At 31.6% G+C, this 16,486-nt stretch overlaps 5 protein-coding genes and 3 non-coding genes across 8 annotated transcripts in view; 6 read left to right on the plus strand and 2 right to left on the minus strand.

Annotated features, from left to right (window-relative positions):
• Positions 1-908, plus strand: part of LOC130955582 (ATP synthase subunit alpha, chloroplastic) — a 5,947-nt gene extending 5,039 nt beyond the window's left edge. Inside the window, exon 1 of the mRNA XM_057882474.1 lies at positions 1-908. This exon is cut by the window's left edge and continues 5,039 nt beyond it. The gene's annotated coding sequence lies outside the window, so the exon portion shown is untranslated.
• TRNAS-GCU (transfer RNA serine (anticodon GCU)) lies at positions 504-590 on the plus strand. Its single transcript has one exon. It is a non-coding gene; the product is annotated as a tRNA-Ser (tRNA).
• Positions 909-2,370: 1,462 nt separating the features above from the next.
• Positions 2,371-5,720, plus strand: LOC130955583 (acetyl-coenzyme A carboxylase carboxyl transferase subunit beta, chloroplastic-like). Its single transcript, XM_057882475.1, has one exon. The coding sequence runs from the start codon at positions 3,534-3,536 to the stop codon at positions 5,010-5,012; it is 1,479 nt and encodes a 492-aa protein (XP_057738458.1). The 5' UTR covers positions 2,371-3,533; the 3' UTR covers positions 5,013-5,720.
• A 57-nt stretch (positions 5,721-5,777) lies between these two features.
• On the plus strand, positions 5,778-6,361 carry LOC130955588 (photosystem I assembly protein Ycf4). Its single transcript, XM_057882480.1, has one exon. The coding sequence runs from the start codon at positions 5,783-5,785 to the stop codon at positions 6,335-6,337; it is 555 nt and encodes a 184-aa protein (XP_057738463.1). The 5' UTR covers positions 5,778-5,782; the 3' UTR covers positions 6,338-6,361.
• Positions 6,362-6,759: 398 nt separating this feature from the next.
• Positions 6,760-7,467, plus strand: LOC130955586 (chloroplast envelope membrane protein-like). The gene has a single exon (XM_057882479.1). The coding sequence runs from the start codon at positions 6,772-6,774 to the stop codon at positions 7,459-7,461; it is 690 nt and encodes a 229-aa protein (XP_057738462.1). The 5' UTR covers positions 6,760-6,771; the 3' UTR covers positions 7,462-7,467.
• Positions 7,468-7,694: 227 nt separating this feature from the next.
• On the plus strand, positions 7,695-13,992 carry LOC130955584 (cytochrome f). The gene has a single exon (XM_057882476.1). The coding sequence runs from the start codon at positions 7,703-7,705 to the stop codon at positions 8,663-8,665; it is 963 nt and encodes a 320-aa protein (XP_057738459.1). The 5' UTR covers positions 7,695-7,702; the 3' UTR covers positions 8,666-13,992.
• On the minus strand, positions 12,376-12,449 carry TRNAW-CCA (transfer RNA tryptophan (anticodon CCA)). The gene has a single exon. It is a non-coding gene; the product is annotated as a tRNA-Trp (tRNA).
• On the minus strand, positions 12,643-12,716 carry TRNAP-UGG (transfer RNA proline (anticodon UGG)). Its single transcript has one exon. It is a non-coding gene; the product is annotated as a tRNA-Pro (tRNA).
• Positions 13,993-16,486: the final 2,494 nt, after the last annotated feature.

Below are 16,486 nucleotides of genomic sequence, written 5' to 3' on the forward strand. Positions count from 1 at the left end.
GGGGCAAATCTCATTTTTTTTTAATTCAAATAAATCAGAGTTATCTGGGATTCCTGGAAACAGTCCCAGAGCCCGGCTAGACCCTGGCTGGGCTCTGGCTGTAGCAAAAAAAAAAAATAAATAAACCACAAAAAATGGAATGAGAATAAAAAAAGAGATATAATAAATAAAAGAAATATTATTCTAATATAAACATTAATAGAAATCTAAACATAGAATGAAATTATCAAAAAATTTAGATAATGAATATAAAGAATATGAAAAATCTAATAAAATAATAATGATATACTATAGAAATAATAATGATATACTATAGAAAAGTATATGTATCTTATCTGGAAGGTTCTATATCTATAATGTTCGTTATAATACTGAATAGAAATCCAATCCATTATAAATAGAAAAAGAATATATAAGATCTAAACAAAAAAGTCTTTTTTCAACCCCTACTTTGTTTGGTTATGCAATCTAACATAAACAATATATATAGATATCGCAATTGGGGAGAGATGGCTGAGTGGACTAAAGCGTCGGATTGCTAATCCGTTGTACGAATTTTTGTACCGAGGGTTCGAATCCCTCTCTTTCCGTTTCCGCCCGTGAGTTAGTATTTTTTTCTTTTGAATTTTCTATGTTTGATTTTGATAGTTACCAGTTAAAGATGTAAAATAGATAAAATCCTAAAAGTTTTTAAAAATCTAGCACAAACAAGGAAAACATAGAAAACTAAAAATATTTTTTTTATTCTTCACGTCCTGGATTACGTCCCGGATCATTAGATAGGAATCCGAAGATGAAAAGAGAAACAAAGAATATCACTACCGTGTAAACAAATAGTTTTAGAGTAAGCATTCAAAAATCTCCAAGATAATTAAAAAAAAAACGACAGAAACAGAGAAAGGGGGATTCTCTTATATAACACAACACATTATGTTTCTTTTGATACAAAATTTCTAAGAAATTAAGTGATTTTTTTAAGTGATTTCAAAGAAATAGAAAAATTCCGAAATTTCTTTGTATTTGTATGTAGTAAAAGCGCTTTCTTTTTATTTTTTTTTATTATGATTAACGATATACTATTATCAACATTTGTATCACAATCTTTTTTTCATATCCACAACTCGGATACTGATGGTACACTCAAATCTAATACAAATCGAATAATAAAAGGATTTGTCAGTGGAAAAAACGTAAGAATGAGGAAACAATGAGATGGTCCTGATTTTTCTTGTCTATCAAAAAATCTCAATATTTGAATCGAGGATTCACACAGTAAGACTTATCTGATCTTTTAAATTTTTGAAATGTTCTAATTTTTAGTTGCGAATAAATTCCGAATTTTTTTAGGATATTTATTCCAATTGACTATTTCATCGAAAACTTACAGCAGCTTGCCAAACAAAAGCTAAAAGAAAAAAGAGTAAGGGTATTACTGGCATAATATCTACAATTGGATTCAAAAAAGCATAGGCTTCGGGTAATTTTGCCAACAGAAAACTACTTGAATAAAGAGCGGAGTTAATATGAATACAGACCAAACTAAAGATATTAAGCATAACAAACATTTTGTTCTTTAAAATTTGTACAATCTTTATTTATTGTCAAAATCTTTATTGTATATTTTTGTACATATAAAATATATATATTCTAATATATTAATAAAATATAATATTAGAATTATTAAAATAGAAAATATTGCTTTTTATGAATATATATAATATTTTATATATTAAATTATGAATATATTTAATAAAATTAAATGAAATAAATATATATTATAGATAATATATATAATAATAATTAAAATTAGGAAAAAAAAAAAAAATCAAATACAACTTCCAAAATCCTTATTTTATTTGAACTTATCTAGTTCAAAATCCTTCCAGTCTGAAAAAAAAAAAGAGGAAATGAGACTTTCATACAATATCTTAATTGAATTCTATGTAATGATCAATAATTTCAGTTTTATTCTATTCTATATCTATATGGATATTAAACTCCCAGCAACAATCACTTTTTTGAGATGGAATTGACGAACAACTAATACCATTAATAGTGTTTATGAATGTCGAATAAAAAAAATGGGGCGTCGCCAAGCGGTAAGGCATCGGGTTTTGGTCCCGCCATTCGGAGGTTCGAATCCTTCCGTCCCAGAGCATATCCATTCATGATGTATATCCTATTTGAATAAAAATTGTATCTCGGGATAAAAATGACCCTTTTTTAATCATTCGTCTATAATCTAAATAGAGTCGCTTTTGAATCCACATCAATCGTCAAACTCTATTTTTTTTCGAATCATTTACAGATAGATAATATTAATATATATAATAATATTATATATTAATAATATAAGAAAAAAATTCAATTCAAAATTGATAAAATTCATTTTTTTTTTTTAAAAACAAACTATCGAATCGAATATGAATCTTATTCATACAATATCGAAGGAATTTGCGGTTTTTTACTTCCCTTTTAGATTTGAAAATGGACAATTTCCAAATCTAAAAGGGAAGTAAAAAGGATGGGTTATTATGTATCGATTGAATCAAAAACTATTCACAATTCCATAATTGAATCAATTCAATTACATACTGGATCCAAATAAAACTTGGTTCGAAACGATAAAAGCAACGTGCGGCTTGAAAGACATAATTAGATTAGCTGTGGATTCTTCTATCCACTATTTTTTCTAGTATATGGAAATGGGAGTGCTCTTGGCTCGACATCGTTTGTTTTGTTCCACTGGAACTGGGTGTTTGGGGAACAGGAGAGGGGTTGATGATCTAAATAATACACGATGGAGTTCGAGTTGATTTTTGTTTTCTCAGGGGCAAGTATGGAAGGGTAGCGAAAATTAATAAAATAAATTAGAACAACTTATTAAGTATCTTTTTTATAGAGAAAGCGAAAAGATAAAATTTGAGCAAGGTAAACAATAGTAAATTTTGTTGGAATTGATAAAAAAAACTATTGCAAGCAAAAGTGTATTCCGGGATACAATCCTGAATTTGTATAATTCAAAGAAAAAAAAAAAGAAATGGTTGGTATGTTGCTGTTTTTTTTGAAACGATTTAAGATCCCTTAAGTAATGTCTAAACCTAATGATTCAAGGAAAAGCTAAAAGATCCTGGACCAAGTAAATACCAATTCAAAATTGTCGCAATAATTCTATTACCCCAATAATTCTATTACTTCTATTAAATACAATGAAGAGAAAAGGATTAGATTAGAAGAAAAAAGAGGGGGCAATAAAAGAGGGGTACTAGAATTGATGAAAAGGAATTCCAGCACATATAGTGACATACATAGTGAAATAATACTATGTGTTCTCACCAAAAAGAATGATTCTTTTTTATATCCACTCGCTCCTTATTAACTTATTACTAGTTACCAATCCTAGTGATTGGATTTATATATATTAGTAAAAAAATGTGATAGAATATTTTGAATATTCTATATTTATGTTTAATGATTTTTCTTCGAATGACTATTCATCTATTGTATATTAATGGTAATAGAGGAAAAACTCTATGGAAAAAGGGTGGTTCAATTCTATGCTGTTTTATAGGCAGTTAGAATACAGGTGTGGGCTAAGTAACTCAATGGATAGTTTTGGTCCTGTTGAAAATACCAGTGCAAGTGAAGACCCAATTTTGATTGATATGGAAAAAGACTTTCCTAGCTGGAATGATAGTGACAATTCTAGTTACAGTAATGTTGATTATTTAGTCGGTGTCAGGAACATTAGAAATTTCCTATCTGATAAAATTCTTTTAGTTAGGGATAACAATAGCCAAAGGAACCGTTATTCCATATATTTTGATATTGAAAATCAATTTTTGGAGATTTCTAATGATCCTTCTTTTCTAAGTGAACCAGAAAGTCTTTTTGATAGTTATAATAAGAATTCTAGCTATCTGAATAATGTCTCTAAGAGACATGAGAATCATTACATGTATGATACTAAATCGAGTTGGAAAAATGGCATTCATAATTGCATTGAAAGTTATCTTCGTTCTCAAATCTGTATTGTTAGTCACATTTTAGGTGAAAGTGATAAATACAATGACAGTTACTTTTATACTTCTATTTGTGGTAAGGGCGGAAATAGTAGTGAAAGCGAGGGTTCTTCCATAAAAACAACTATCACGAATGAGAATTTAACTAAAAGAGAGGATTCTAAAGATCTCGATGAAACTCAAAAATACAAGCATTTATGGATTGAATGCGAAAATTGTTATGGATTAAATTATAGGAAATTTTTTAAATCAAAAATGAATATTTGTGAACACTGTGGATATCATTTGAAAATGAGCAGTTCAGATAGAATCGAACTTTCGATTGATCCAGGTACTTGGAATCCTATGGATGAAGACATGGTCTCTATGGATCCCATTGAATTTCATTCGGAAGAGGAATCCGAATCCTATAAGAATCGTATGGACTCTTATCAAAGAAAGACAGGATTAACTGAGGCTGTTCAAACAGGCACAGGTCAACTAAACGGGATTCCTGTAGCAATTGGGATCATGGATTTTCAGTTTATGGGGGGTAGTATGGGATCTGTAGTAGGCGAGAAAATAACCCGTTTGGTCGAACATGCTGGCAATCAACTTTTACCTCTTATTCTAGTATGTGCGTCCGGAGGAGCACGTATGCAAGAAGGAAGTCTGAGCTTGATGCAAATGGCTAAAATATCTTCTGCTTTATATGAGTATCAAAAAAATAAAAGGTTATTCTATGTATCCATCCTTACATCTCCTACTACTGGTGGGGTGACCGCCAGTTTCGGCATGTTGGGCGATATCATTATTGCCGAACCCGATGCTTACATTGCATTTGCGGGTAAAAGAGTAATTGAACAAACGTTGAATACGACAATACCCGAAGGTTCACAAGTAGCTGAATATTTATTCCAAAAGGGCTTATTTGATTCAATCGTACCGCGTAATCCTTTAAAAGGGGTTTTAAGTGAGTTATTTCAGCTCCATGCTTTCTTCCCTTTGTGAAAAATTTAGCAGAACTTAAAAGATTTTTTTTCTTTTTCCAAATAAAAAAATTTAAAAGTGTATTATCATACCTATGTTCCTTGCGGAAATAGAAGGCGAAATCAATCCATTTTTTTAGTTCTACGTTTTACATTCATTCTTTCTATTTTTTATTATTTTAATAATATATTATTATATATAGAATTAGATTCTATTTTATACTCCTCAATATACTCTTTTCTACTCATCCTATTCCTATTAACTGAATATATATATTCAGTTAATAGGAATAGGATGAGTAGAATCCATAAAAAATACTTATCGAAAAAAGTGATCCATTGAGTCATACTAAGTATATTTGAATTCTATTGATTATAGACTATCTTTATAACAATATAAGAAAAAAATGCGATATATAAATTCAATATTCTATAATTAATAATTATATATAGCAGGTACAAATATTAAATCGAGGTACCCATTCTATGATAAACTTACCTTCCATTTTTGTGCCTTTAGTGGGCCTAGTATTTCCGGCACTTGCAATGGCTTCTTTATTTCTTTATGTTCAAAAGAACAAGATCTTTTAGATACGGACAATAGGCACAAATCAAGTATATTTTTTTAGATCAGGGAGCAACTTGATGAATAATCACTCCTAAAGGTTTACACCATAATAGTGCTAGTTGATGAGAGTTACTTCGGAAACAAAGAAGAATCAAGTCAAATTCATTTACTTGGGTTTGGTTTATTTATTCTAACAATTCCAATAAAACAGAACTGGATCTAATATGAGTTGGCGATCAGAACGTATATGGGTAGAACTTATAGCGGGGTCTCGAAAAACTAGCAATTTCTGCTGGGCCTTTATCCTTTTTTTAGGTTCATTGGGGTTCTTATTGGTTGGAATTTCCAGTTATCTTGGTAGGAATTTGTTATCTTTATTTCCGTCTCAGCAAATTCTTTTTTTTCCACAAGGAATCGTGATGTCTTTCTATGGAATCGCGGGTCTCTTTATTAGTTCATATTTGTGGTGTACAATTTGGTGGAATGTGGGTAGTGGTTATGATCGATTCGATAAAAAAGCGGGAATAGTGTGTATTTTTCGTTGGGGATTTCCTGGAAAAAATCGTCGTATTTTTATTCGATTTCTTATGAAAGATATTCAGTCCATCAGAATAGAAGTTAAAGAGGGTATTTCTACTCGTCGTATCCTTTATATGGAAATCATAGGACAGGGGGCCATCCCCCTGACTCGTATTGACGAGAATTTAACTTCACGAGAAATTGAACAAAAAGCTGCAGAATTGGCCTATTTCTTGCGTGTACCAATTGAATTACTTTGAAAAAAAGAAATGAAACTGAAAAAATGAATGCTTTCTTCGGAAAAAGAGATTTTGTTTTGATAGAAGGGGCCCTCTTTGGATTCGAAATCCGACTAATATTCATTACGCGAAGTGTTCCTCCGTGTATTCATTAAAAGGTCTAATTGCTTCGAATCTTAGTAATTGATGTCCTTTGATGAAAGAAAATAATATTGTATTTTTTCGTCATGCCAAAATTGGCAGTGGATTCTTTCGATTTTTAGTCTATTTCTTTATTGTTTCTAAATTCAAGAACTAATTCCCGAATTGAAAATAAAAAAAACGCGGGAATAGATTATAGATTTTCTATGACTTGTAATAGAACTTATGCTTGATAGAAACATTATTATCATCCTATATAGTTGACGGATGAGATAAAGCCGAAGCTGAGTTCGTTCATTAAATAAAGACGAAAAATGGCAAAAAAGAAAGCATTCATTCCCCTTCGATATCTTACACCTATAGTCTTTTTGCCCTGGTGCATCTCTTTCACATTTCAAAAAAGTCTGGAATCTTGGGTTACTAATTGGTGGAATACTAAGCAACCTGAAATTTTCTTGAATATCATTCAAGAAAAGATTATTCTAAAAAAATTCATAGAATTCAAGGAACTATTCCTCTTGGATGAAATGCTAAAGGAATACCCGGAACTACGTTCACAAAATCTTCGTACCAAAATATACAAAGAAACCATCCAATTGATCACGACGCACAACGAGGATCGTATCCATGCAATTTTGCATTTCTCGACAAACATACTTAGTTTTGTTATTCTAAGTGGTTATTCCAGTCTGGGTAATCAAGAACTTCTTATTCTTAACTCATGGGTTCGAGAATTCCTATATAACTTAAGTGACACAATAAAAGCTTTTTCCATTCTTTTATTAACAGATTTATGTATAGGATTCCATTCGACCCATGGGTGGGAACTAATGATTGGTTCTCTCTATAAAGATTTTGGATTTGCTCAGAATGATCAAATTATATCTGGTCTTGTTTCCACATTTCCAGTCATTTTAGATACTATTATAAAATATTGGATTTTCCGTTATTTAAATCGCGTATCTCCATCACTTGTCGTGATTTATCATTCAATGAATGACTGAAAAAAAGATCCGCGGGTTAGGTCAAATTTGAAAGTTTGTTATTTTTATTTTTTACATTTTACAAAAGCAAGCTAAACAACATTCCAATCTTTTTCTTTATCGCCACCACCCAAGAGATTCTTCCCATATTCCAGGAATAGTTTTTCAGTAAATAGCCGAATCATGGATAGGGAACTAACTATGCCAGTGACCTACCAAAATTTATTGTAGAAATTGAATTTTCAGGATCAATGATTGGACCATGCAAACTAGAAATGCCATTTCTTGGATAAAGGAAGAGATTACTCGATCCATTTCCGTATCGCTCATAATATATATATTAATTCGAGCACCTATTTCAGATGCATATCCCATTTTTGCACAACAGGGATATGAAAATCCGCGAGAAGCGACAGGTCGTATTGTATGTGCCAATTGCCATTTGGCTAATAAGCCCGTGGATATTGAAGTTCCACAAACGGTACTTCCCGATACTGTATTTGAAGCGGTTGTTCGAATTCCTTATGATATGCAAATCAAACAAGTTCTTGCTAATGGTAAAAAGGGGGCTTTGAATGTCGGGGCTGTTCTTATTTTACCGGAGGGCTTTGAATTGGCCCCCCCCGATCGTATTTCACCCGAGATTAAAGAAAAGCTGGGTAATCTCTCTTTTCAAAGCTATCGTCCCACAAAAAAAAACATTCTTGTGGTAGGTCCTGTTCCCGGCCAGAAATATAGTGAAATCACCTTTCCTATCCTTTCCCCCAATCCCGCTACTGAGAGAGATGCTCACTTCTTAAAATATCCAATATATGTAGGCGGGAACAGGGGGAGGGGTCAAATTTATCCCGACGGGAGCAAGAGTAATAATACTGTGTATAATGCTACAGCAGCGGGGATAGTAAAAAAAATCATACGAAAAGAAAAGGGGGGATACGAAATAACTATAGCGGATGCATCGGATGGACGTGAAGTGATTGATATTATACCTCCAGGACCGGAACTTCTTGTTTCGGAGGGTGAATCTATCAAACTTGATCAACCATTAACGAGTAATCCTAATGTGGGTGGATTTGGTCAGGGGGATGCAGAAATAGTACTTCAAGATCCGTTACGTGTCCAAGGTCTTTTGTTCTTCTTGGCATCGATTATTTTGGCACAAATCTTCTTGGTTCTTAAAAAGAAACAATTTGAGAAGGTGCAATTGTCCGAGATGAATTTCTAATTTACAGGTCCGCGAATTTATGAACATATTAAGCCTAAGCCGGTAAAAGAACTAAATTTTAGTCGATAAATTCTGTACTGTAATTCTATTCTGTATAATCAAAAATTTAAGAAAAAGGACCGAACCTTTGATTCTTTCGAGTCTTTTTCTACCGTATTTAGAGAATTCCTTGTACTGCAGTACTAGTCAGTCATAGTATATATAGTGAAGAAGACTATTTTACTTTGCCTTTTTTCAACCCAATAAATTAGAGCAATATGATTATGTCACTGTTTTCAGATTTCAATGTCCTACAATAGAAAACAATTATTAGTTCTTTATTGTTGTAATATAAGCAAAATAGTTGGAGAATATTAAGCACAGTAGAAATCAAAATAGGGAAAACGAGATTCTAGGATTCTAGGAGAGATCTTATTTTTTATCTTTTCCTAGAGTCCGATTGTTTTTTGATTGTAGCAAAATATCGAAATAGAAAATCTTTTCTATTCTATTTATATAGAATAATACTTGTTGATTCCCTTCTTTGAGCGGAACCTTTATGAGATAAGATAAAATATCATCTTAATGAATACAGTATACCACATTATGTAGTGGACAAACAAAAGAAGGGGGGGTTGACCCAACAATAAGATTTCGAATAGAAAAAGGGAATAAAGATAGAATAGAATTAAGAATATATTACAATAGAATTAAACAGAATTCATATTATTTCCATTGCGATATCCCGAAAAAGTAAATCAAATGATTCCCCTTTTATTCTTTTTTTACTTTTCTTTCAACTTAAATTGAAAGAAATTTTCCTCTGGAAAAGACTTTTTTTAATCAAAAAATAAAGTTCATTTTAAAAAAACATTAAAAAAAATTGAAATGGACTTTTTTGAAACATTGAAAAAAGTTATCTATTGAGTCATTTATAGAATAAGAAATCTTCTTCTTATTAAGAACTCAACGGGACCCCCTCGAATTCATCAACAAAAAGAGTGGATCCCTGTTGAGTTCTTCTTACACGTTCATTTTGCAAACTCAATTCATCTGATTACTACAGGGATGAACCCAATCCGGAATATGAACCATAAAAGAAAATACCAATTAAACCGATCACAGGAATACCAGTTACAGTACCTATTATCCAAAGAGGAATCCTTCCAGTAGTATCGGCCATTTATCCCACTTTCCTCCACATTTGATCAGGTAGTCATGCTAGTGACATAAACAGTCATAGATAATTATGAAATTATATCCTTCCGAATGGGATAAGAGAATTCCGAATACGTATACGTATTTATTCCCTTTCTTCTATTAATTGAAGAAATAATTTGAAAATAAAACAGCAAGTACAAAAATGAGTAATAACCCCCAGTAGAGACTGGTACGATTCAATTCTACATTTTGTTCGTTTGGGTTTGATTGTGTCGTAGCTCTATAATTCGGATTAGGTTTATCGTTGGATGAACTGCATTGCTGATATTGATCCCAAAAAAGAAACAGTGGGTACTGCTAGTCCGTGAACAGCCAACCATCGTACTGTAAAAATTGGATAGGTCCTATCTATGGTCATTGGAGCCTCCTAAAAAGATCTACTAAATTCATCAAGTTGGTCCAAAGGATCAAAACGGCCAGTTATTAATGGAATTCCTTGTCGGTTCTCCGTAAAATACTCGTTTGGCCGAGGGCTTCCAAAAACATCGTAAGCTAAACCCGTGCTGACAAATAACCAACCCGCAATGAATAGGGAGGGTATAGTAATGCTATGAATAATCCAGTATCGAATACTGGTAATAATATCAGCAAAAGAACGTTCTCCGGTGCTTCCAGACATGTTGAGCTCCACATATTCTTGTACAGTCAAAGGGGGATCGATTCCATAAAAGATGAGAGCAGTAAGTAGAAATTTACTGAGAATCATCCTTGTTAGATCGTCAATATTGTACCCAGGGTGTCTTTCGAGTATACCGAATCAGTATAGCTATCCTTCTTCGGACACAGCAACGAAATTAAAAGATTCGTGCTGAGATCAAGTACTAGATTCTTTCTAACTTGCTTGTTGGTTGTATCAATGCAATGTACTCAATACAAAATTCCGCAAAGTTTAAGAGTCTAATGGATCTTTATAGTATAAGATGAAGGTTCTCCACATGTTATTAATTAATATATATTCAATATTAGCTTCGGATTACAAACCGAAGATCAATTAAATTGTGACTCCCATGGACTGACTTGTATTTGTTTTTGATAATTCATGACATAGATTCTCCTATTTTATTTCTCCAATTCAATTAGATGCCAAATCCGGAAAGAGTGGTTGTGGAAGATGTTTTCTTGTTGTTACCCCCCTTTTTTGAAGAAAGAGTTGAATTGGTTAGTTATCCAGTAACAAGTAAAAAAAATAGCAGTAATCGATACTTTCTATTTGATGACAGAAAAAAAAGACTCTTTCGTGGTTGATAGAGTTTTCTTTTTAAATAAGATATGGAAAGACAAAAAAACTGCGGAACCCGAGTTTGAGGGATGGGATCTCATATCCTTTTTCTTCTGTTGTAGTATAGTAAAGGAATGGAATCCACGACTAAATCTAATGATAAAAAAGTGAAAGGGCATTCTAAGGTAACTCGTTTTTTGTTTTAAATAAAAAAAATAGAACAAATTACATACAATAAAAAAGAGGGGGGCCCGATTTTTCCGATTTTTTTCCATAGAAATTCAAGAATTAAGTTAAACAACAAAGTTCTTTTTTATTATTATAAATAAAATTATTTTATTAATATCTTTTTTTAATTCTTTATTTAAAATTATTAAATATTTCGAAATAGAACTGAATAAATATTCTATTTTAGAATAGAAAGAAGAAATAGAAATATTCTAGAAACTAGAAAAAAAAAAAATAATTTGAAATTCTTTTTGGATTATTTTACTCAACTTACGAGTTGCTCAAAAAATCTGTTGATTTTGAACCACAGGATGGATAGTTGTCATAGGTGATGAATTGATTTCTTACCGATGTCACTCTATTTTTGTTCGTCTATAATGATTGAGAAATCCACAAATCTCAATTGTATTTCTCAAATGGTATTTTTTTCTTCTTCTCCTATTCGATTGTATTTCCTTGGAAACTTAGGGAAGTGCTTTGTAAACATACGTATAAAAAGAACTTATTTCATTTAGCTTCTTTATGCCCACTATAACTAGTTATTTCGGTTTTCTACTAGCGGCTTTTAGTATAACCTCAGCTCTTTTTATCAGTCTGAGTAAGATACGACTTATTTGATTTTCAAATTGGAATTGAATTAGAGATTTTCTAATACTACTAGATATTCTTGAGTTCTTTATCATGTTAATTTCCAATTCTTGATCATTGAGATTCGTGGTCAATACAGATTAATTAATATTTAGTTTAAGTATAAAGGATATATATTACCTCCCCTTTTCCTTCCCTTTCAAACAAAAAAGAATGATTGAAGTTTTTCTATTTGGAATTGTGTTAGGACTAATCCCTATTACTTTGGCTGGATTATTCCTAACTGCATATTTACAATACCGACGTGGTGATCAATTGGACCTTTGATTAATTAACATCTCGTTTGTTTAGTGATGTTTATTGACCTCCTATTTCTTTTCTTTGTTTTAACCACAATCCCCAGGAGGTCAAATTCAGCCTTTAAACTACTGTTTAATTATTTCATTGTCATTCTCCAATATAACAAGAATGGAATCACGCTCTGTAGGATTTGAACCTACGACATCGGGTTTTGGAGACCCACGTTCTACCGAACTGAACTAAGAGCGCTTATTATTTATTTTTTTTTAATAACATAATAATATTATATTATTAAAATATTATTAAATTTTAAGTGACCCCAATACATCTTGCTTGCATATACCATATGCTATATATAAATATTGATATATATGTATCTCCAATTTGAATCAGTCTCAATTGATCCCTTGTTACTTCTCCTACGATAAGTATTAGTTCGAGATAGGGATGACAGGATTTGAACCCGTGACATTTTGTACCCAAAACAAACGCGCTACCAAGCTGCGCTACATCCCTTTCAATTGGTTTCCTGTGTCATTGTAAAGAATCTTTGTCTTGTTTTCCACATTTTCTCCGTTGTATATATATTATATAATATATAATAATATATAATATAATTAAGAATATAAAAATTCTTATATTCTAATCAGAAAAATTTTAATATAATAATCAAAGAAAGACTTCTTAAGTTAATAAATAATTTAAATAATAATAAATAGGAAATTTCCCTAACATGGAAATCTATTTCATTTTTATGGAATGTTCGGGCAGAAATAGACCCCTTTTTATTAGTTATTAGAAAACAAAAAAGCTATCGAATGAATCGTTGTACATTTCAAATTTGAATTAAGAATTCGGCAGAAAATCCAAGTGGTTATTAACAAAATAACTATTTTTTGATAGTCCTATATAAAATTATGTATTAGAAATTGAAATAAAGAAAAAGGGAGGATTAAAAATGCGAGATCTTAAAACATATCTCTCCGTGGCACCAGTGGTAAGTACTCTATGGTTCGGAGCTTTAGCGGGTCTATTGATCGAAATCAATCGTTTTTTTCCGGATGCATTGATATTCCCCTTTTTTTAATTATAGTTACTGTCACAGGAAGCGGTGAAGAGGATTCGAAATCGAAAAAAATATCGAAAATTCCTCCTATTTTTTTTTTAGAATTCGAATCGAATAGAATAAGTTAGAAAAGAGAAAGAATAAAAGAAAAGGTGGATTTGTCCTTCGCGAAACTCGAAATCTGGTACAGGCTTCAATGGAATTGAATGAATAATTCAATTCCATTCTTAATATTAAGAGAGTAAGACCGGAAATGGAAATAGAATAGTTAGGTTGGGGGCAACAATATCATTTAAGATACTTAAATGAAAACCAAAATACTGTACTGCGATTCGAAAAATTGTTTGAAATCCTTGTTTTGTTTGTATTACCTCAATTTTCCGGTAATATATTAATTGAAACGAAATTGGATTTAGAATTATCAACTTTTATTTCTTTGTCATTCCTTTCTTCGTCGAATACAAAAATAGATAAGTGAATCCAAAATCAAAAGAAAAGGAGGTTCATGGCCAAGGGTAAAGATATCCGAGTAAGGGTTATTTTGGAATGTACCTGTTGTGCTCAAAAGAGTGTTAATAAGGAATCGACGGGTATTTCCAGATATATTACTCAAAAGAATCGACACAATACGCCCAGTCGATTAGAATTAAGAAAATTCTGTTCTTGTTGTTGCAAACATACGATTCATGCAGAGATAAAGAAATAGAAAGCAGAGATAAAGAAATAGAAAAAAGGATTGTTTGTGTGTCACCTTGCCAAACAAAGAATATGAAGAATGATACATATTCTAATATTTATAGATGCATTTTCTAATTTATATATAATCTAATTTAGATTATATATAACATAATAGATAAAATAAATTTCATTGTATAAGTATACATAAAAAAACCCTTTTGTTAAGAAATAGAATTCTCGGGATAGGAATAAACAAATCATGGATAAATCTAAGCGACTCTTTCTTAAACCCAAACGATCTTTTCGTAGGCGTTTGCCCCCGATCCAATCGGGGGATCGAATTGATTATAAAAACATGAGTTTAATTAGTCGATTTATTAGTGAACAAGGAAAAATATTATCTAGACGGGTGAATAGATTGACCTTAAAACAACAACGATTAATTACGATTGCTATAAAACAAGCTCGTATTTTATCTTCGTTACCCTTTCTTAATAATGAAAAAAAGATTCTTAATAATGAAAAAAAATTTGAAAAAATTGAGTCAACCGCTAGAACTACTACTACCGGTTAAAAAAAAATTAGAGTTATTGTTCAAGTGAATTCAAATTGGAATTGAAACACAAATCAAATGTGGATTGATGTTTTGTTCGAAAACGAAAACTATGACAATCAAATTTTGATTGTTGTCTTGTAAGAAAAAAGATAATCTATAACGAAGAATCAATCTTTTTTTTTATTGAGCCGTGCTTGTTCATTTTGATGACTTTATCATATGAATTCTATTTTATCATACAAATCCCTACTCTACTACCTTCCCGGAGTTCATTCTCCGGGGAATTCTTATTTTATGTTATGATTTCGTTGGCAATCATAAGAAGGCAATTCCCCTTTAAGATACCCATTTGTGCTACTATTTTACGATTAAGAAGCAATTGCCCCTTGTACATATTATACAATAAATTACTATACCTATTGTATTGTTTTTTTTTATTCTTACCAATTATTGCATTTATTCGATGGATCCACAAACCGCGAAACCCCCTTTTTTTCCTATCTCTATCCCTATTAGCCGAAACCAACGCTTTGATTTTCTGTTGACTAATAGTTCGAGTAAGTCTTGAATGAGCCCCCCGAAAGCTTGATGTAAATAAACGAATTTTTGTCCTACGTTTCCGAGCTATATATCCTCGTTTAATTCTGGTCATTGAGTAAATGATACTTTGATGAATAACAATTCGATTTTTTTCTTTCAGTTATTCTTTTTTCCTGCCCAGTCTATTAATAACAAAATGGATTCTTCCAATGTATAAAGTAAGAATTTCAATGGCTTTTGCTACTATAACCTTCCTGACCACCATTTTTTGCTTTTTATTTAAAAGCGTTTAACCTATCCATATGAAAGTGTATTGAATTGAGAAAAAACATAGTAAATAAAATAGAAATAGATAAAGAAATGGTGGGTTCCATCGTTTCTATGATTACTTTTTAAACGGCGAGATCCTCTCTATACACCGGAGCCCCTTCCCGGATTTCATTCATATTATTAACTTGTACAGTTCACACTCTTTGGCTCTACCCATGAAATATCCAGTAAAATAGGTCTTTCACAACGAAATCTAGCTATAAAGTAACGGTATTTAAGTATGCATATTAGCTGGGTAGCTGACCCTCGTAGTCCGTTCTTTCAAAAAGCAAAATAAGAGCATAATTTTTCCGCTATTTATTGAAAATAAAGGATTTCCCCCGCTTAATAGGTAAGCATTTGCTACCAATGGGGAAATTTGTCTCATCTTAAATTGTAAATTGAGGTGATTGGATTTCTACCAACCAAAAAACCATAAATTTGATACACAATAGAAGAATATATATAGATATCATTTTTTTTATTATCCATTTCTAAATTTTATAGATTTTTTTCAGTTAAGATAGTGAAGGGAAGAGCTCCATTCACTATCTTAACCGATACATCGATACTGGAAAATCTTTTTTCCTTTTTTTTTTTGTCTTAGTCTATGATCTGAACGAGTCGCACATACACCCTAGTACAGGTTCCTCGGCGCTGAGGACATCCCCGAAGAGCGGGGGATTTTGTGACATTTCGGATTGGCTGTCTTGTGTTTCTAATAAGTTGTTTCATAGTTGGCATGGTGAGTCGTATACATACTGAGTTGGTTTAGATCAATCTTAACCCGATGTTTAAAAATCAGTTATAAATTAATTAATAGAAATTTTTTATATAAATATTATAAGTTATAAGAAATCCGATAAGATAATAAGAAGATTAGATGAATAAAAAAAAAATAGAAAATCGTGCATTTGCGCGGAATCATTGCTGCTAATTCGCAACCGCGACAAGATCAACAATTCCGTGGGCTTGAGCTTCTGCTGCTGACATAAAAGCATCCCTTTCCATGTCTTCGGATACAAGCCATACAGGTTTGCCCGTTCTTTGTACATAAACTCTTGTGATAGTTTCGCGCAGCTTTAGTAGTTCTTCTGCTTCCAGGATAAATTCTCCGTTTGTGCTTCATAAAAAGAA

This window comes from Arachis stenosperma, chromosome 10 (genome assembly GCF_014773155.1).
Source record: "Arachis stenosperma cultivar V10309 chromosome 10, arast.V10309.gnm1.PFL2, whole genome shotgun sequence".
In the NCBI taxonomy this organism is placed as follows: domain Eukaryota; kingdom Viridiplantae; phylum Streptophyta; class Magnoliopsida; order Fabales; family Fabaceae; genus Arachis; species Arachis stenosperma.

Excerpts from the sequence above, each read along its gene's own strand:
- LOC130955586 (XM_057882479.1), top strand. The coding sequence starts at position 6,772 with ATGGCAAAAAAGAAAGCATTCATTCCCCTTCGATATCTTACACCTATA.
- LOC130955584 (XM_057882476.1), top strand. The coding sequence starts at position 7,703 with ATGCAAACTAGAAATGCCATTTCTTGGATAAAGGAAGAGATTACTCGA.
- LOC130955583 (XM_057882475.1), top strand. The coding sequence starts at position 3,534 with ATGGAAAAAGGGTGGTTCAATTCTATGCTGTTTTATAGGCAGTTAGAA.
- LOC130955588 (XM_057882480.1), top strand. The coding sequence starts at position 5,783 with ATGAGTTGGCGATCAGAACGTATATGGGTAGAACTTATAGCGGGGTCT.